This window comes from Charadrius vociferus, unplaced genomic scaffold, assembly GCF_000708025.1.
Source record: "Charadrius vociferus isolate BGI_N301 unplaced genomic scaffold, ASM70802v2 scaffold134, whole genome shotgun sequence".
NCBI lineage: Eukaryota > Metazoa > Chordata > Aves > Charadriiformes > Charadriidae > Charadrius > Charadrius vociferus.
In genome coordinates, this window is record NW_009648333.1 from 525,092 (window position 1) to 546,796 (window position 21,705).

General features: G+C 35.2%; 1 protein-coding gene across 2 annotated transcripts in view; it reads right to left on the reverse strand.

Annotated features, from left to right (window-relative positions):
- The window catches only part of PDS5A (PDS5, regulator of cohesion maintenance, homolog A (S. cerevisiae)), an 81,723-nt gene that overhangs the window by 34,572 nt on the left and 25,446 nt on the right, over positions 1-21,705 (reverse strand). For both annotated transcript variants that reach the window (XM_009884945.1, XM_009884946.1), the window contains exons 2-10: positions 14,457-14,660; positions 13,974-14,060; positions 13,079-13,176; positions 12,449-12,575; positions 8,118-8,198; positions 6,493-6,633; positions 5,312-5,427; positions 4,453-4,547; positions 3,440-3,585 (exon numbers count right to left, since the gene is read on the reverse strand). In XM_009884945.1, the coding sequence (XP_009883247.1) occupies positions 3,440-3,585; positions 4,453-4,547; positions 5,312-5,427; positions 6,493-6,633; positions 8,118-8,198; positions 12,449-12,575; positions 13,079-13,176; positions 13,974-14,060; positions 14,457-14,660 (1,095 nt within the window). The remainder of the gene's footprint in view (positions 1-3,439; positions 3,586-4,452; positions 4,548-5,311; positions 5,428-6,492; positions 6,634-8,117; positions 8,199-12,448; positions 12,576-13,078; positions 13,177-13,973; positions 14,061-14,456; positions 14,661-21,705) is intronic.

Genomic DNA, 21,705 nt, shown 5'->3' on the forward strand with positions numbered 1-21,705 from the left:
TTGTTTTTTTAATAGCTGTAATCATTGTGCAAATGCCCATTTAGACCGAGTTAGCTAAGGACATTTTTTAAAAAACAAAGTACTGTCTTTTAGCCAAAAACTTTTACCCTAAAAAAGTCATTAGGCTGTCTTTAGTAAACTGGGCCAGTTAGAATATGGTCGGGAGAAAAAACAGATCACATAAATGGCGTAACAGTTAGCATGATTTAAATTTAAAGTTTTCTAGACTCCACATTGTTTTATAAAGAAAAAAGGCAGAATTGAAATGACAGATCAGTGTGTTTAAACAATCAGCATTTTACTTCAGCCCGTTGGACAAGTGTTCTTTTTATAGTAATATCTATACTCATTTGATAGATGATTGCAGGCCTAAAAAGAGTTAGATGAAGTCAAACTGATGAATGATCACTTAGGAGTTTGCAGTAGAGTTGTCCAACAGAAACCTGGCTACAAGGGGTGAATGCAGTCAGCAGAAAAGAACAGAGGTCTCGAAAGCGAAAGAATAATTAAAATGCGGTATGTCTGGAACTGAAAAAAATCCTACATGGAAAATAGTTACATGGACATATCAGTGCTCCTCTCCCAAATTGGAGAAAAATCCTAAAAAAAAAAAATTCTAAAAGTTTACAAGTCCTTGATACTCCTTTATAACACTAATTACATTTACAAAGACATGCTAAATAGTTAAGGTCTACTTCAAATACTAAGTATTTTTTTGTAGTCATTTCTAGTCAATCCTCAATTTTCCTTTCTCCTCAAGATGTATTTTCATTAAAGCTCTCTCCAGAGATTTTTGTAAGAGGAACATAACCTAGAGATAAAGTTATTCTTCACTGATGAATGCCTGAAAAGGCACCTAACCTTGAAATGTAATATATCAGCAAACCTATCACTAGTGTGAAATCACTGAGTCAAACTTATTAGGAACATTAAGTACCACCACAGTGGGTCTAAGGCTCCATGAACTGAAAATCCCTAGCTTTGTAGAAATGAGTATTACAGCTGTACAACTGACTGCCTCTTACTATTGGTGACACGCTAAAGGACAACAGAGACAATATGTAGAAGGCACAGCAAAAATCATCCCATCATGACTAGGCAGAAGTCCCAGTGGGAAGTGGTGGCTACACTAAAAGTTTTTAGATTTCATAAATTACTTTTTGGGCATGTTTCTTTAACAGCTGAAAAAGAAGGAAGGAGGCCTTAATCGCTCCTGAGAAATGTGCAAGGTTAAGCTGCAGGTACAACTAATTGAAGAGCTGCCTTGTAATACTCAAAATCAGTATTTCTTTTTGTGCAAAGATGACATCCTTTTCTCAAAATCCATTACAGTAACATTAAAAAGGGGAACATAAAAAAAGAGAAAATTATGTTAAAAGAATTAAAGTAACTAGCTAGAACAACACAGGTTATAGAAACGATGCTCCCTATGAAAAAGGAACAATAATTAAAAAAAACAAAAAACAAAAAAATCAACTTGGCTACACAGTGAAGTCTGCTATTAAAGCATCGTCCTCCAAAGAGCAGGCAGCCATATCCAAAGGAGTGTAAACAGGAAACAGTAGAAGCTCTGGTGATTTGAAAGTAAATCCTTGATGAAGCATGACAAAAGTTTCGGAACCAAATTATTAAGAGTATACTAATTAAACATCTTCACCAAAGCCTCCAGAAGCAGGAAGCTTTCCAGACCCTTTTGTAGGGCTGAAAGACAAACAAGATTTATTCCAGGAGAGAAGTCTGATGAAGTTTCTTAAAGTGTCATTAGAAGACATTTTAAAACTAATTAATAAATCGAGCAGTAACAAAATCACTAAGACCAGGTGGTATCCCATCCATGACTTCCACAGGTATTTAGAAATGATACACAAAATAGTAACTATTCTGTTATTGCAATCTGACAATGAAAGGATTGAACACAGCAAATGTGAAAGAAACCAAAGGGTCCCAAGAGGACAGAGTGCCACTCACCAGAACATCTCATTTTGAATGGCCAAACAGGTTGAAACAAACCAGTAACAACAACAAGAGTAGGCACTGCTGAAAAACGAAGTCACGGGACTGAGTCATTACATTTCACATAATGGGAAGTTTTGTCTAAGAAAAAATAATTTTAGCAAACCCGCTAGTGTATCAGTAAAATGCATTAGGATCCCAAAAATCTTCCAACAAAGTCTCACACCAGAGGATCTTAAAAAAAAAATCCTGTTGTGAATTAATTATTAACTAAAACATAGGAGACAATGGGTGGAAATAAATGACTGTTTTCACAACGAAGGGAACAAAGGGAACCTATTGATGGAGTCAGAAGGGAATTGTGACACAACATATGAAAAATTATGTGAAAATGAACTGAACAGTGTGTATAAAATCTACTGAGGTAGTCAGATCTAACATTATAATGAAGAACTGCAGAAAAACGTCATGCTACTGAAGTGCTACACTATGAAGTGAAAGAAATTCAGATTAAGGCCAGGTTTTCCCATCTGCACTAACTTTGCATGTATAGTACTGGGAAATGCATCATTTAAAATTATTCAGGAAAGATATTCAAGCAAACATGGATGTTTTCTAAAATTGTCAGCTCAGTGCTCAGAGACAGTGTAAAAGACAAACAGAATGTTAAAGAACAAGAGAAAAAAAAGTTGTCATAAAGTCTGTATACAACACAGTGCACACCTTGAATGCCATGGCTGAGTCTGGTCACCTTGGTTCCAATAGGGTATAGGACAACCAGACAAGAATGATCAGAAAGACGCAATAATCAATTTGTGTCGAAGTTAATCAGATGATTCTTTCACTTTGAAAGTAGAGGAGTAGAAAAGATATGGTATATGTATTTATTAAACATGAGTGGGTCAAAGAATATTTATAATTTTACATAATGCAAGAACTATGAGATACCCAGTGAAATTATCAGACAAGTTTAAAACGAACAAGTGAAATTAGTTTTTGTACACATGCATTAAACTTGAATTTACTGATGCAGATGCCATGGATGCTTATAAAGTACAAGTAAGTTCAAGAAAGAACTTGATACATTCATGGAATAAAGTTCCATTGAAAGCTATGATGAACATGACCAAGCAGATTTAAGAAATCCTTAAATCACAAATTGGTGGAAGTCAAAACTGACCACTATGAGAATTAAACTGGGCTGTAAGGACCTTTGGACTAAACATATGCAGCAATTCTTATGCTTTTACAATACGACTGCGTTCCTCACAAGTCAATGTTTGCCTGACAACACTTAATTGGTGCCTCCATAACATGGAATCTACATTAAGATGTTCTGGTAAGAGAGTTATTTTTTCCCCCACAGCATTCTAGTTGATAGTCAGCTCTAAGATTCTCTGTCTCTGTGGCTTTGGTTTTTTTGGTTTTACTTTTACCAAATTATATTAGAAGCAGTTATTCCTGAAAAGAAAATATTAACGCTTACCCGTTTGTCTAGTGTTCTTTCCCTTACAAAGCCAAGCAGCTGGTCATTGACTAAAGAAAGATCTCTCTTGCCCGCAGTAATAATTGTAACAATAACATCATGTCGAATGGCTTCTTCTGGGTCATGTGATCTAACCTTCAAATATTCTGTTATGATCAGAAACAATGAAAAGCTTGGCTTTGTTATGTACGTATGACATATTCCAATTTGTTAATAATGTTGAAACAATTAAATGTCAGTCACACATAATCAACCACATAATCTGTTAAACATAGAACTGCCTACAGGAAACATCTGTTCCATCATTTTCTATGTTAAATATAAAACAATTACATAACTATAAATATCAGAAGAATATAAAAGTAAATAGCTTTTACAATAACTTCATTTGCAACATGCAATGAAGTGAAATAAAGCTGATTAGAATATACTGAAAATAAGGGAGGAGGAAAGAGCAGAGACTCTCATTCCCAAGGAATTAAGAAGGTAAATAATAAATGAAAAATACTGGCAAATACTGTATGTGAGCTTGCATCAAAAAAGAGCAGTATTTTCAGTTAAGCCTGAAATTCTGCTCATAGTTAAAATGGTGCTGAAGCAAAGGAACAAACTTCATAGTTTAGATCAGCACAATGGCATTTTTGAAACTCAGTGGAAGAGAGTACTGGGGAGCACACTGATTGTTCTCAAAAATAAATCAAGATGTTGCATCAATATTTGCTTTGACTTGCCAAGTTTTATTAGAATCTGAAATTACTTTAAAACTCATTCTGCAACGGGTAGCTTCCTAAATATTCACTCTGGCAAAGTCCACACAATGTCACACACTCTTCTCTTTCTACTAACTAGCACTTGTCTTCAGCAGAAAGCAATTACTCCGTAGTTAGCTCTTCCATCCAGCATCAAGCATTGGACTTGATACGTTTTAGAGCTATACTGCTATGAACAGAAATAACTACATTCTTCCTTGCTCATTTCTTAAATTATTCTAAACCTCTGTATCAGCATCTCACCAGTGAGGTCTTTTGCTAAGTCTGGATGGTTCATTAAACAATGACTGGCGAATTTCACACTCTCTAATCTCACAGGGACATGGATATCGTTGAACCTAGAGGGATAGAAGATGATGAATGTTAATTTTTAATTAGCCTTGCAAATCAAGATTATTCTCTATGTAGTAACATGTTGCGTTAACTATTAGAATACTTCTATATGGCACAATATTACAACAGAAATGTTCTGAATTTATCTCCATAATGTACCTCATACAATTTTTTATGTTATTTCTTGTGAAATTAATGCAGGACTAAAATTAAAGGATGAATACACTATATGTGGAAGAAAGGCTGACCCAATGGATTTTGTCCATTGACTTTTGAACATACTTCTCCATACACTGTTAATCGTGTATGCGTGTCTATATAACTATATATATGAAATCACAAAACCATAAATTGCCATATAACATGTAGCGTTTGAAAACATTAACTTTTTAAAAAATTATAAATTTCTATATTTACTTAAAAAGAATAATTTCTTCACTCAAAAATGTAAATGCCAAATAAAACAGATATAGTTGCAGATACAGCTGAGCAGTATGAAATTTCAAACAATGCTGGCATATCTATTGTGTAATTTCTGCTATGTATGTAATGTGCTATCTAACATATATTCCCATACAGCAGCAGTCCTTCAGGCTCCTTCATTCTAAAATGTAACTGTATGCAATCCTCTGCTTCAAAATCTTAACAAAAGAACTAGTTCATATACAAACAGGTACATCCCCTGAAAACACAATGAAAAATGCAATACTATCAGGAAATTCAGAACAAAAAAAATAGAAATTCAGAATTTTATCCCTGTTTCTCTTACCGGCCAAGAAAGCACTGCCAAAGAGGACGATTTTGTGTGGCCAGATCAGAATCTTTGGAGCCAAAGAGTTTAGCCAGAAGTCGAACGACAGCCAAACGTTCTTCTCCATCATTGCTCTAAAAAAAAAATCAAAGCAAGAAAAACAAACTGTAAACCATTATCTGTAATATCTTGATAATAATTTCTGGCTTCCTTTTCCTTCTGCTTTTATAAGTTAGATTAAAAAGTGAGTTTGAAATAATTTCTGATAATTCTCAGTCTCTCTAATTAGATGAATATGAGTAAAAATATACAAATACCTATTAAGGTAACATATTACAGGTATTTACTAGATGGCTGTACTTTGAAAATTCCTTCTCTTTCAGGAATAAAACACCATGCACAGTAGTTTGAATAACATATATCCCTAAATTTCAACAATGAATGATCTTATTTTGTTTTAAAACATACTTTAAGACCATTTTATGTATGTGAAAAAGACACCAATTAAGATGTTATAAAATAGATGTGCATTAATAAAAGACACATGTAATTTCACCAAATACCTATTTCTTGGTTATTTTTGCTTATTGCCACCATACCCTATATGTACATGCACACATATAAAATTACTTCTCTTGTCCACTTTCAATTTTATGAAAGACAAATAGCTTTTTAATTAAAAAAAACAAACAAACCCCCCAAAATAGGATAAATTAACTATTTCCAAGGATGCAAATGAAGTCAGCTGACTTATTAGCTGATTATGAAAAAACTGAAAACATATTTGGAAATACCCCCTCTATTATTAAAACATTATTCTCAAAAGAAAATTCTGCAAATCAATACTGAATCTAACACACGTGCATTTCATGAGATAAGCCAACCACAGCCTAATTACTTTATAAATTTCAGGTAAAATCCAAAGATTAAGTACATATAACTTTTGCATTAGATCATATGAATTTATCATTATAATGATTATATATTTTGTGTGCCTAATACAGGTTTGCAAGCACAGAAAGCACACAACTGTGTACAACTTGACAGTGTCCTTCCTTTAATATTACATTCCTCTTTAAAATAAAGTGATAGATATTAAATTTTTATCCCTCCACTAGAACACTTATTAAATCTACAGCTCAGCACTCTTAATACCCACACAAATTTTATTACTTGTCCAAAGCTACACTGTAACCTACCTTCAGCTTGAATTCAAGCTGTGGCATGACAGACAGCAGTAAATGAGGATCTATGGCAAAAAGCTCTTGTATCAAGTCAAACACATGTTCTGATAAGTCACTTACTGAAGACTTTCCCAGTACCAGAACCTGGTTAAAAAACTAGAATACAAACAATATTATGTAGCAGATTTTCCTTCATTAATGCAAACACTATTTTAAAAGATTATTTTAACGCAGTATCATTAATATTTTAATTCTAATGGAAGGTACTCAATGCACACTTTTTTCATTACATCAAAGCATTTCACCCTTAGAGTTTTGGCTCAAGCAAATTACAAACAAAGATCCCTCATAATTCAGTTCTATTACTTCCATTAGGATTGATTAATTCATGGTAATTTGATAATTTAAAATACCAATAACCATCTCACCAGCCAAATTAACAGGTAATAAAAGAATTATGAATTTAAAATGCATATTCATCTAGTAGAAGTTGAGAAAAAAAATAGTATCTTATTCTTAATTTTCTTATAATTTAAAATCAATCTGAATTGAAGATCACTGAATGTTGAAAAAGAAGCTTCTCTACTTTTAATCAATTGTAAAGAATGTCAGATGACTTTATGATATGTCTTATGATATTTGACGGTAATGTATCAAGGTTAATAGCGATCTAACAGAAAAAAAACAAAGTAGCCTAAAATATGAATGATCTCTTTTGGGCTTGTTAAATTTTTATGGTCGATGCACTCCGTATTAGATACTGTGGTTTAATATTAGTATTATTTGAGCAGTGCAAATGCTACAAAGCTATTACACACTTGAATAAGAAAGTAAGAATAACAATATTAAATCAACTCAAAGGTCACTCTATGCACTATCCTGTTTCCAGCTATGACTAATTACAAAAGCTTAAAGAAACAGGGGAATTTGAAAGCGGTACCTGTTAGTGAGACTCCTCGAGCTTTTAAATACTTACTGATTAATGTTTTATGAATTTGCCTAATTCCCTTTTAAACTACTCTGACTTTTAACAATTCTATTGGCTTCAGCACCAAGGAAAGTCAACAGAATGGACCAGACTGCATCACCCACAAGACTGTAGTAGCTGTTTTAATAGGTAGAATATACAACGTTGATAGTCAACAAAAGGAATTATAGTAGAAGGAAACCTGGTAAAAAACTCGAAACTCAATTCTTTTCGTCTTTATGATTAAAACAAGTTTAGGATAGGGGAAAAAAAAAAAATCTAGTAAAGAGCTGGTAGTTTGAAATGCTTTGTCCTAAAGCTCGGTATGAAATGAGGCTGCCTGGTTGCTGGACATACGAAGCACTAGTAATTCCTTTTGTTGCAACAGGATTTTTTGGTGGTCTCCTATTTTCACAGCCTAGATTTAGGCTTAACTTTAGACTAAGGTGTGTAAAAATTAATTTCCTCCTCACTTATTTGAAACATCTCACATGCTTCTCTAACAACCATGCTAATAATATCCTATTAGGAAAATGGTATTCTTGTAACTGCATTACAAAATGTCACTTTTATAAACAATATTTTTAAACAAACAAAAAAATCTCCAATAAATCAAGACAGTAACAAGAACATTTGCTACTTGTAGCTAACATGGTTTAATTCATTTACATACATTGGCAATACACGGTTCAATGGTCTGGACGGTCCTTTTCAATAGGACTTTTGCAAGATCAAATGCTTGTTTATTAAGGTTCTGAAATAAAGAAATAATAATAATAAAATTTAAAAAGACAAACTATTTCAGATTACTTCACTTTTCCCTCCCAACCCTAAAAGACCATGACTTTAGAAAGACATGTTTTACCACCAACCTATTTGTTTTCAAAGCTACGGAAGTTCAGTTATGTTAATTCCACAACTACAGACTTAGAAAAAACTTAAAACTAGTTTTCACACACTTAAAAGAAATCTAACCCAAAACCATCACCTCCTGCACATTATTCTAAGACTTTGTCACTTTAGCACTGCATTCCTATCTGTAAAAAGTCTTCAGATGCAATCACATTAAAAATTTTGAAGAAACATCACTACACTTTCATACTTTGATAATTAACAGGCACCAAATTTTGCCACTGAAATATGAACTAGTCTATCTTACTATTTCAATGTGCTTTTGTTTCCCCCTCACATACTCATTAAAGGCCCACCCTGTAGCAAAGTTCAGCCTTGTCTAGAAGGTAAAGCTCTGCACTGAATTCTCCATGGACTGCACTGTACGCTCTGAGGTAGCCCACAGAAAGCACCTATGCTTGGGCAGAGTTAGCTGCAAACTTTCCAAGTAAACATTTGATTACAACATAACAAAACTGAACATTGTTTTTACTACTCTCAAGCAAGATAAGGAATGTAGCAGCACATCTGAAAAATGTGACTATCTAAATCTGCACAAAATCCAATATGCAGTATCTCATCTCATCTAGGGATTAATGCAGCTTCGAGGTGGGGGGAGAAAAAGAAAAAATTAAAAAAAAAAAAGGAAGGTGGATTAGCCAATTGCCCTGAAAATTACAAATGACTGCAGACAAAATACAGGTAAAGCCTAAGGATGACTGATTCTTGGAAAAACAGTATTTGGCAAGTCCACATTGAGAGAGACTCCCTCGTGTTCTTTTAGCTGATGAGATGACAAACAGAAAGACAGTTCATCAACTGATAGTAAAGAGAAATAAATGGCCAAAGGCTCAAACAAATATCTCCTTAGTCACCATAGCGCTAAACTGATGTCTCACTATAGAAGACAGACAGATATGTATAAACTGCTCTCAAATTCAAATTAAAACAGTTTGTCTCCAAACCAGACCATGATTAACATCATGTTGGCAGGTATGTCTGCATTAAAATAAAGGACCACCAATCTCCTACAGAAAATATATTTTATTTGGATCTTCGATACAGCTTCAAAGATTCCTTGCAATGAAGCTGTGTTAGGTTTTCTTCCCCTACACAGGCTCACCAGAGCTAAATAAAAAAAAACCCCAAACCAACAAACCAACAGCAACTCAAACACAAAAAAAACATCGAAAAACCCACCCAAACAAAAAAGCCCAAAGAATCAAACAATAAATATATATAGATAAAATAAACAACTATTAACAAATAATAAATAAATAAACAAATAATCAGTCTGTTAGGAGAAAAAAAAAAACCTTGACAGTCTGGATTGGCCATGCTGTAGATGTAGAAAATACTGATTTTAAATACATGAAATACATGTTTTTAAGGAATAACGAGTAATAATACAGAGTGTGAAGAAAAATATTAAAAATAGCACTGGTTTAAAGTTAATAAAAAGAAGTACAGTTTGATGCCATAGGTGGTCTGAGCAAAATGTGACATACCATACTCCTACTGAAAACCTGGATTTACTAGAGGGGAGCCACATTAGCACACACAGACACAACAATGTACAGTAAAGCCACTTTACTGATAGTGGAGATACAAATGAATATAATTTAGATGCTGAGGCAGACTCTACTTTATGTCTAGCTACTGGAATATTTCTCTCTTTTCATTGCAGTATTGTCTTAAGCAATGTAAGAGAGTTTTAAAAACAAAACAAACAAAAAAAACCACCAGAAAAGGAATAGACTACATTATCCAAAACACATATTTAAGCTCCTTTACAAAGGCGAACTTCAGTTAAGTGTAACACTATAGCCACACTGATACTTTTATCATGCATAGCACAGGATGACTAGTATATGTCCCTGCAAAGCGACTGAATAAGTATTGTTATTATATGTTCTCTATAAAAAAACCCAAACAAACAAACAAACAAAAAAACCCAAAAAACCAAACTGCTTTTCAAGCTGTGGTACTTCTGATTTCCATACCTAAGGACAAACAATTAATACAATCACAGAACTTCCTAGGAAATCTGTTCATGAAAGAACATAATTACCACAGTCAAACTCTGCTAGGCAGAGCAGACAAAAGAACTTTCTCTTGTTTGGTTGGTTGTTTTTTTGTTCATTAGTTTGTTTGTTTGTTTTAAACTACCAAGGTAAAGCACTCCTTTAAGTTCTGTTATTACTGGAAACAAACAAATTAAAACAGACCAAAATACTGACCAAAGTACAATACTGAGCACTGACTACAGCGTATTATTTGCTCAGTCATGATGGCCAAGAGCCGTTAAGGACTGGCCACCAGCCTAGAGGCCCACATGTTAGCGGTTTCAATAAGACATCATCTCGTTGCTGTCAATAAAAATGAGCTGATAGAACGATAGTCCCATCTCATGGTCACAACAGAAGGAATGCAAACCGACCTCAGACGACAGATACTCTTCTAGACCTGCTGCTGAGATTTCACAGGTAAATGACAATCGCCACAGCTTAGTCACTCTTGTGCTATACATTTCAATGAATTCTCCCTCTTTAAGTAATCAAAGGAATAATCCCTAGTTTTATATGCTAATTTAATTTTAATTATGCAGTCATGGATAGACCCGCCTTAATATTGCCATTATTTTCAATTAATAAATGAAAAAACAGAAACACATATTTGGTAATCAGAGTACAGTTCATTTACTGTAGCTCATAATTGAAACTTACTGTTCTCCATACAAGTTTCAGTAAGAAGCACAAGTGTTTTAGCAAGGGAATTTTCTTGGTCAATAGAAGGCAACACCAGCCTGCATCTCGCTTTCTCTGATTTCACAGCTAAGGGAGTTGCATTTAATCTCCTTTCAACTTTATTTAGCCATTACGGTAAAGGTACTTCAGTAACCAAAGGAATAATCCCTAGTTTTATGTGCTAATTTAATTTTAACTATGCAGTCATGGATAGACCTGCCTTAATATTGCCTTTATTTTCAATTAATAAATGAAAAAACAGAAACACATATTTGGTAATCAGAGTACAGTTCATTTACTGTAGCTCATAATTGAAACTTACTGTTCTCCATACAAGTTTCAGTAAGAAGCACAAGTGTTTTAGCAAGGGAATTTTCTTGGTCAATAGAAGGCAACACCAGCCTGCATCTCGCTTTCTCTGATTTCACAGCTAAGGGAGTTGCATTTAATCTCCTTTCAACTTTATTTAGCCATTACGGTAAAGGTACTTCAAAAGCTCAAATGCAGACCCAGTGACCAGGTAAGAAGTCACACAATGAAACCAGGACAGCATCAGTGACAGTTCATGAAGCTGACTGTAAAGGGGGAGTCTCTGAAAAACCTGCCAAAGTAGCTGTGTAGATGGGCTAAGACAGCAGCAATGGGCTCACATAAGACTCCTCTAGGAAGAGGCGAGGTCACTTTTAGTGAGTTAAAGGGATGCTGGACTCTGCAAAAGGCAGAAGGAAGATTATGGAACTCAAAAGAATATGGAGCACTAAAAGCAACCAACTAACTAACTTAAAAAAAAAAAAGTACCACACTTCAGCTAATAATTACGTTTTATCAAAAGAAAAGTTTAAGGGGGAAGGACACTGGGGGCGGGAGAGGGAACACAACAGCTAGGGAGGTGGAGGGGAGTCTGACTGGCAAGCTGAGGCAAGCAGCAAGTCACTAGAGAAGTCTTGGGGAAGTCTTTTTTCTCCTTTCCTTTTCTTTTTAAATAAAAAAACCACAACTTCACATCTCTTCAATTAAAAAAACCCCAACAAACCCAAAAACCAAACCAACCAACAACCCACAACGCTTAAGATGTAAAGTTTTCCTGTTACATATTACATTTGCTTGAAAATACTTTATTTCTGTTTCAGTACAGAGTTCCTGAGGTGGCAAGTAGGCAGCATCTCTTGATACCGAATAATCTAGACACAACTAATGAACAGCACCAAATAATTCCCAAAGGAAATTTTCCATCCACTGTTACAAGGTTGGGGGTGGAGGAAAGCAGTCGTGATGGCTAAAGTGTGTGGAGAGATAAACAACAAGCAAAAGGCAATAAAAACTATTGTTACAATGGTATACTACGATAGTATTTTACTTTGCAGACCTTGTGTGCAGGAATGAGGTTAATCAAAATGGAGTCCAGCAGCTCCTGAGTTACTCCATCGCCTTCCATGATGATAGAACTCATCAAATCCAGCATATGCATTTGTACCTTCTGGTTGTGGCTATTACTAAGATGACAAAGAATATTATCAATACTAAAGTTTCAGACCCTGACAAATATTAACAGTACTGTTAAGAAACAATGTCTAACACTGTCCAGCTTGCCCTCCCTTACACTCTCCACACCTCAAAATGCAAAGCTATTTTATGTGCCTTTCCACTCTTGCAGAAATCTTCAAAAACCTAGAACGCCCTAGCTTTGCTTTAAGAAGTGAAACAAAACAAAAAAAAAAGAAGAAAATAACAACCATGGAAACACAAATGTAGATAAATGAGTTAGAATGAAGTATACTCTTGTAACGTGGACAGTAAGTTTTAAAAACACATCTACTTTTAGACACACCCCCCTTCATATTGTCCGTAATTCGCACTCATTTGCTCTCCCTGTACCTCCTCATTTGGAGGAACCGTTCTACTCAGACATACTCATTTGTAGACTGCAAGGATTCGGTCTACTCCCAAAACTGATGATATTTTGACAGTTTAATATAATTGAAGTAATTCAACTTACTTGATAACTGAAAAAAGAGTCCTAAAAAGCTGAATAAAAATTTCATTGCAATCTTCCAACTCAAAGCAGATGTTGTAAGATTTAACCCAAGCTAAATTCTAAAACAAAAATAGGATATTCAGGATATTACAACTTCATATTAAGCCACATAAATATAATAATGTTAGTTACATTTTTTCTATTTAAGGAAAAAACATTATACAATAGATTGTAAATCCTTTGGGAAAAGAGACTGTATATTTGCTTTGCATATAAAGAGATCTTTACACAAAGGGGCTTTGCAATATACACCCAGAAAAAACCTAAATATAGAATAATCTGATTTCTTATAAATAAAAGCAGATTGACCGAAACAGTTAATATAGTAAGTCCATGTTTCTAGACTTCTTTCTTCATGCTATGAAACAATACAGTTTTAAACATCAATAAAAGGTTTACAGACAAGATACTGTTTTCTAAATGCACACTGATAAAACACCCACACTTCTTGTCAATGGTATGTTTTTCTAATATTTTTAAACAAAAATCTTATAGTCCTTCTCCCATCATCAGTATAAGCAGATTTGCATTTTAATCAGCGTTTGAAATTCTCTCTTGATGAGGTAACATAACCTTAAGGGTGCATGACATGAAAAACAATGTATAGAATTGTAAGACAAAGGCTAAATGTTAATAAATACCAATAATTTTAACATCTCCTCAACTATAGGCTGCATGAACTCATTAAATGCAAACAGAATTATAACTGCTAAAAGAAGCAATAATGAGCCTAGGTATGATTTACAGAATAAAAGAAATTTCCCAGGCATACTAGCACATTCAGAAAAAGACTGATTACATTTCTTAGACTTACAGAGCAAATACCATCTACTGAAAGTTACAATTATTGTGTTACCTCTAACAAGTAAAAGTATCTGTTAAATTGAGGGCTCTTCGTGTCCTCCAAGCCTTTTAATTGTCTTGTAATAAACAAGAATATGTCCTGTCAAAAAACAATTAAGTGGTTACAAGCTTGATTCAGCAGAGAGAAAAAATACAACCCTTTAGTAGTGACATCTACCCACATTTACAAACTCATTATACGAGGACATTAAATTATCTTTTTTACGCACTGACAGAAAGCTATCACCAGTACAGATACTGGTTATCTACTGTTCCTTTACAGACCTCTGGCCCTTACAGTACTACACTGATTCACAGAACTAAGGCAACATTCTCTTAAATAAAACTGAACATCAGTATAGATAGGAGTAAAATTTCTTTTATTTGGGTTTTCTTTTTGTTTGTTTTGGTTTTTTTTTTGAGGAGGGTGGCAGTCCCCCCCCTCGATAACAGAATGAGGCAGGAAGAAAACCTTTATTTTATAAAGCATTTTTACCTTAAGTTTGTCATGGGAAGTATATGGAGCTTCAGGAGCGTAGATACGAAAGATATCAGCCAAGCAACATGCTACAAGGAGGCGCACATCTTTATTGGGATTCCTGAGGAAGAATTCAGATGCAAGGTGCAAGGCTAACGGGAGATACTGCTGCTTCTCATCCTCCGAGTCCTGGTCCATATCCATGAAGGTTTTTACCACCATCTGGAAAACACAGGAAAAAACCCCATTCGAGTGCTTTCTGCTTTTATTCCTAATCACTAAACAGTATTTTCTAAAAGGATGCAATGCTATCAATACGTGTTCCACCGCATAATCACTGTACTACAATGTTTTTTGTCAGGACGAACAGCAGAAAAGGAGAAGTGTTAATCTGGTACTTAAAAGCTTATTGAACTCTGTATTTGAAACACTGAAAAATGCTTTGCAGCTCTGCTTATTTTGCCAGTCTCGACCTGAGGTGCAGCACAGAAACTGCTGCACACAGGTGAGGTTGGAGACAGCAGCACCTCTTCATCACAGCTGTCCCAGACCACTTCAAAGTGAGGACTTGCCTCGGTATGGACCGTACGAGGGGCTGCAAGCCATCTGGCCTAACGTATGGGCCATATATAATGCAGCTGCTTTAAGAGCTATGCCAAGACTTGAGAGGAGCCTAAGAGGCCAGTGTTACACTCTGCCTGTATCAAGGCACAGAGTTCAAGAACTACTTTACGTATGCACAATCCTTTTATCTGGTTTAAATGAACTAGATACCATATAAAAATTTAATCCCTCACCTAAAATATGTCTAACACTGCAGATCTATTCTTTCTGCATACCCAAAACTTCATCTATAGCATTATTTATGTAATGAAAAAAAAAAAAAGTCAACTATGTGCTAGCACGGCTAAGAACTACTAATTCCTATGAAATGCCACCAAAATTGTTTATTTTTAATTATTTTGCAACCACAGTTAATTGAAACAACTCAACATAATGATCTGGCAAAACTCAAAGTGAAAATTAAGTTTGAAGAAATAAAAAGTTGCCAATTTAACTTTTGGAATACGGTTTGTTAAAGGATGAGAATGATTTCTAGGACGAAAGCACAGAACCGGGAGGTGTTCCACACATTTTTAGTATGACCTTAGTCAAATTGGACTTTGTGTCCCATTCCTCCATTTGACCGTCCTTATAAAATTGCCAGGGGAAGCCATATTGCATACCAGTAGGATTTAGTATACCCGTTACACGCCGTTACACGCACAGTATACACGGTACACACATTGAAGACATATAAGAGAAAACACAGAATTATAAACCTTGATGGGTCAAATTCGCCTCTAGACTATTAACAGTAAAACACAAAAGAAGATTCAGCTCACACAGCTAATAAACACATCTCTGGCTCTTACCACAATTCTTTTGTTATCATGTCACTCAAATGATACTAAGGTTGCTCCTCTGTTGTTAAGCATGCCCCCACTTCCAACATGAAAACACTGTCTTTCAGCTTTACCTCCTTCCTGAGTTTTGGAACCCTTTTTTAAACTCAGTAGATCTTATAAATTAAAATAAATGTTTGACAGCAACCTTTTCTACAGTACGTTACTTAAAACTCCTCCTCAATTTCTCTAATTGTACAAGTATGCTCTTTCGTGAAGCAACTTATAACAAAACCAAAAATCAAGAAACAAACAGACAGAAAAAAAACCCAACCAAACAACAGAATAAAAGAGAACTTTACAGCCACAGCCCATAAAAATCCAAATTCTACTGCATTGGCCTGTTTCCCTAAACATATTCTTAAGCTGTATTTTGACGCATTAGCTCAAAGGACAAAACCATCCTTCTATTGACAGTGCAGGTCTGTTACAGTGTCACACATCACCTGTCCTTCCTAGATACCAGAATTAAAAAAAAAATAGATAACACAGCCTTCAAAACCTACCAGATTCTTTCAATAAGGAAGGCTTAAGAAACAAACAAACAAAAATAACCAAACACAAACCAAACCACACCATCACCACCAAACCAAACCCCAACATGACGTAAAACCAAAAAAAACCACACCACACTCTCTCTGCTGGCGGCAGGACAAAGAATTAGGGCCCTGACTTGAACCATGGGATTCAGATATGTATTACTGAAGGCTTTTAAGAAGAGGGTAGAAAGGACTGAAAGATCTGTGGATCCTACCCTGGAGACTGAAGATAAATTGCATCTGTACCATATGAACTCGTACCACTAAAGTTATTTTCAGTCTTTCTACTAATTGTATAGATAACCTATACAAGCCATCTTTTGATCTTTCTCGTAAGCCCGATCTCCTTTCTCCCTACGCGTATCGTAAGCTTCATAACCAGAATACCCTCCTAGATTCAGATCTGTCTTCGGGATACATATTCATGTATCAATATGCAGAAATCTTGCATGTATCTTATCTCTTCTCCGACACGTCAAAAGGTGACAAGGTAAGGCAGCACGGTGCTGTGAAAACTCACACAACTTTCCCATTCAGTAACCAAACGTTAGGATATTCTGGTATTAAAAGTAATGAAACTAGTCTTTGGCATTGTCTTGCCTGTTTGAAAACACACCAGACTGATGGATTGCCAGCAAATATCCATAAAACCTCATTCTATTTCCCTGCAAAGCACTCCTCAATGTTTCTTTTCTACTACAAAACAACACTTGGGCAGTAATTGGGCCACTGGCAAGCTGCAACTGCTATTTAATGTACTGATCTATGTTTCCTCCATTGTTTCCTTATAGTCCCATATCTGCTTGTATTTGTGTGTTGTCTTTTGTTTTATTACAAAGTCTTCAGTCCATGATGTTCTGTTTATGGCACATGCAAAAAATGAAGAGAATACTATCTTGGTCTTTATCTAGGATCCCAAAGCAATACAAATAATGAACAACATGTATGGAGTACACAAAATATATAGTATAATGCAAATAATGAAACTAATATATAAGCAAACTATAGAGGGCTATACCATGGTTAAAAGCATGATGTAATTTCTTGCTAGTGGCAGGAGACACATAAGATTTGGTAAAAGGGGAATTAATAAAGACTTCCATTCAAATACAGTCCATAATTTTGCTGGACTGCCATCATAGTTCAACAAAATAATTCTGTACATTCCTTGAATATATACAATTAACTATATCCAAAATCCTACAGCCTGGGAGTAGTCTCTATAGCCAAGCAACTACTGCCACTGATTAAGGTACTACACAACAGAATTATTTCCAAATGCCTGCTAATCTATGTATGAGATTAATTGTTAAAATAGAAGAAGAAAAAAAAAAAGGTCCAGACACTAAATACAATATATGCTTGGCTCTTCACACTCACTAGAAAGCCAAGAACTTGCTCAAAATTTCACCAGTTACAGGACTAGCACTCTTGCCCTCTAGCACAACCGAAAAATTAGTTATCAAGCAACAACCAAGAGAGCAACTTAAGTCTTTAGAAGTACAAGTTATTGTATGTTTGATGAAATCACTTATGGAACCGCATATCCTCGAGTACAACGCACTGATTAACAACTGTTCCATGATTTCCTGGGGTACTCCTGTCTTTCTCTCATCCCTTGTCTTGTTTCCTCTAAGAGAGGAACTACCTTCCAGTCCTCCCTCCATGTTTATGCTGCATCAAACAGCAAAGTCTTGGTCTAGGACCATAGTTCACAAATACATCCATAATACAAAGAAACAAAACGACACATACTGCAAGTTCTTCTCTGCGTTAGGGTCTGACAAAAAAAAGTTAGTTGTAATCACCCGGGATTGGTATTGCTTGAGATACACAGAAACAATAGAAATATTTACATGTAAAGTTCAGCATACTTGTCCAGCCCTTCCCAAAAAGCTTTGTTGTATCGTAGTCATAGTTCCCACTCTTTGTACAGTTCCTATAACTCCATTACATTTCCTGTTACAAACTGTGGGCTTTCTCAGAGGAATTTAAGGAAATAAATAAATAAATAAGCAAGCAGTATGCAAGTTGCGTGATGCCTAATAAATACTGATAGCATCTTATGAAGAAGTTAAAACATCTTATGAAGAACTCATAAAGATTTTCATGGTTAAAATTTTGTAGCCGTACCACTGCAATACCAGTATTAATTGTGACAACTAGAAATTGAGCTATTAAAATAATCTGCTAATGAAATTGAAAACCTGGAATAAACTCTACATATACAAAAAACTAAAGGTCCAAATAATTTAAAGTTTTAAATTTTTTTTAAGTCCAAACTGGAAACCACTCATAAAAGTAGCGATACACATAAACGCAACAACGAGGGAACATGACAAAGCAAGTAAGCCAAAAAAAATTCAAGGCTGTGGTTAATATTTCATTGAACCAGAGGGAAGAAAAAATACAATTGCAGAGAGCAAATATGAATTGCTACTGTCAAACAGATTTTAGTACAACTATTTTTTCCAAGAATCTGCATGTTAAGAAGTTATTCGTATTATAGGTACTCCATTAAAGCAAATTCTATTCAAATTATCTGATCCATCTTAACTATCCCTTGTTCTAATTGCAAAAAAGAGCCCAAAACAACCAAAACCCCATTTCAATTCTTCTTTGTATTGAAGTTTTGTTTTTAGGTCTAAAAGGAGTTTCAATTGCCCAGTTTTAATTCAACCATTACATAAATATTTCTCTAGCAGAATGAAGTAGTTATTTCAGAGTTAGGTATTAATTATTATCATGCTAAACAAGTTTTTATTCCAGGAAAAAGTGATTAAACTGTAACAGGAACTCAGTACTTTTTCAAATTACAGTACTATTGTCTAACTGAAGTCTTGCTGTACAGTTGAAACAACCCTAGCTAGAGCATTTATGTAAAACCCTATAGACTTCGTAGCTTCCACCACAGAAAATTCTTACTGTCTTCTGTGCAAAAAGCAGGAGACAGAACAGTGTTATTTAAGAATATTAATGTAAAATCATCCATTCTTTTCCAAATAATTAAGCACTCAAACACTAATTTCTAGCAAATGTAAACAAAATACAGCTATTCACCTTTATGATTAAATTCATTCTGCATTGGTTTTGATTTAATGCATCTCCGTTAAGTTATCACATACTGGTACTTTAGTTACCTTGCAAAAATAAAAGTGTTAAAACTATTCTAGAAATATTAATTATTGCCATTTTTACCATAATACCTAAAATTCTAATTATCAGACCAAGATTTCACTCTCCCAGGCTCTGCAAACATGTAAGTTAAATGCTCTAACATTGGAGATGGTAGAGAAATGCAAATGCCTTCATTCAAACTAGCGAGAACAGTTAAATTAAGACTGCTAAGTCACTCTTAGAACATTATAAACATATTGAAAATTAAAGAATTTAAAGCTTTCAGGGCAGCGTTCATCCGACTGCATGAAAACACACACTGTGCAAGCCAGTCACTCGGGGCTACCCTTTCCCCCATTGGAGAGAAATGCACAGACCATGACTGAATTCAAGCACAGATGTCTATGACATATACAGATTTCAGCTCAGTTCTGCCCTGGAATTCTCTGCGCTGACTACGAAAGCAGCTTGGCGTGACTAAATGCCTGAAATGAGGTGAGATGAAATCTACCTGCAGCTTCTTCTGAGACTGTCAGCCTTTCAGTTGCATTGAAACATGCACCGAGGTTGCCAAAGCGTTGTTCGCAGTCTGCCCGCACCTCGCATGCAGTTTACATGTGGCCTGTTTTCAAAGGCAGCAGATCCGCATGAGAGCTCGCCCTTACGTGACTCAGCTGCACGTGGCTCTTGTGCAAGACCTATGGCTCAGTCAGGAATACTAAGTTTTGCTCTTCAGATCCTGGTTCATGTTTATTGACCACATAGATTTAGGTGCATGGTTTGTTGGATCAGAAAGCTCAGCTCCTGCTGAAACATATTGGTGATTCCATTATTCTAGGGAGGAAAGCTATATAAACACAAAGAGAGGACACGGTAATCGGTGTAGATAGAGAAGAGACTCAGAACAGTGCTTGCAGAGAGGAAGAAGCAGGCAGATCCAGGGAAGTCTTGCTGCAGCTGGCAGGACAAATGCAAACCTCCAAGCTAGTCACAGCATGGGGAAGGTGCGTGCAAGTTGCATCTGTTCTTACAACAGCTTATTCATAGTATTCCAAAGAAGTAACATTGAACCACCCCTGGCTTGAAAAAAGACCAGGGAAAGATACTCAATATCTAAAAATTCACCTTGCAACCATCAAAAGAAGAAATTTAACAATTGAGAGAATTTGATACCATCTACTGTTGTAGGAATAACTTTGGAAGTTAACTCCAATATTAAGATTAAACACAAAAGATATTTGGAAGTAAAACTTCCCCAAATTGATGACAGCGCAGCTGACTCTTCCAGAGCTTTGACAGTTCAGGGAAAGATGTCAAGAGAAGGCTGAAATCAAAGTACACCCAAATGCTGCAATTTTCAACTCTGCCATCAGAGCACTTTTACTTTTTTCTTTTCCTCACATGGCTTAAGCAGTATTATGGGTGACCCTTGCCATTAGCTTTTAATAATAAATTATGTTGTTTGATTAAGACCTAATTGTAAAACATAGCAAAATCCAGACATGCATATCTGGAAAAAACATACTTCTAAATGGTGCACATTTAGGACGAGAAGTCTTAGTCTCTCTCAGATATAATCCTATCTATCAGCCAGAACCACCAAACAAACATGGAAAAATGGAAATTACAGTGTGGATAGAAATAAAAATGAGAGATGTCAAAATATTCAAATCAGAAGGAACAGATTATTCTTATTTCTGAACCTTTAAATACCTGACAAATGAAATCACAAAACTGCAACACAGGTTTCGTCTGCTTTTCTTTAAAAATTAAAAACAAAATAAAAACCCCAAACCAAACAAAAAACCTAAGGACAACAACAAAAAACACCCCCCCAGAGACTAACACCTGAACAAGAAGGACACCAACTGGCCAGAAATTAGCAACTGTTAACCTAATCATCAAGAAAGAAGACCCTGCCAACACATCCAACAGGCTGACAACAACATAATTTTATAACACAAACCTAATTTGGAAAAGCTAAACAAACACAGCAATTAAGAAAAACAAGGTTTAACACACAAAAAGGGAATTACTTTGCTACCCTGAAAAGCTTCCTTTGATAAGATAATCATCTCTCTAGACAAGGAAGAACATGACAGGCAATTTGTCTGAGTGTCAAGAACTGCATCACACCAAGCCACATGGAAATTGAGGGCATCGGAA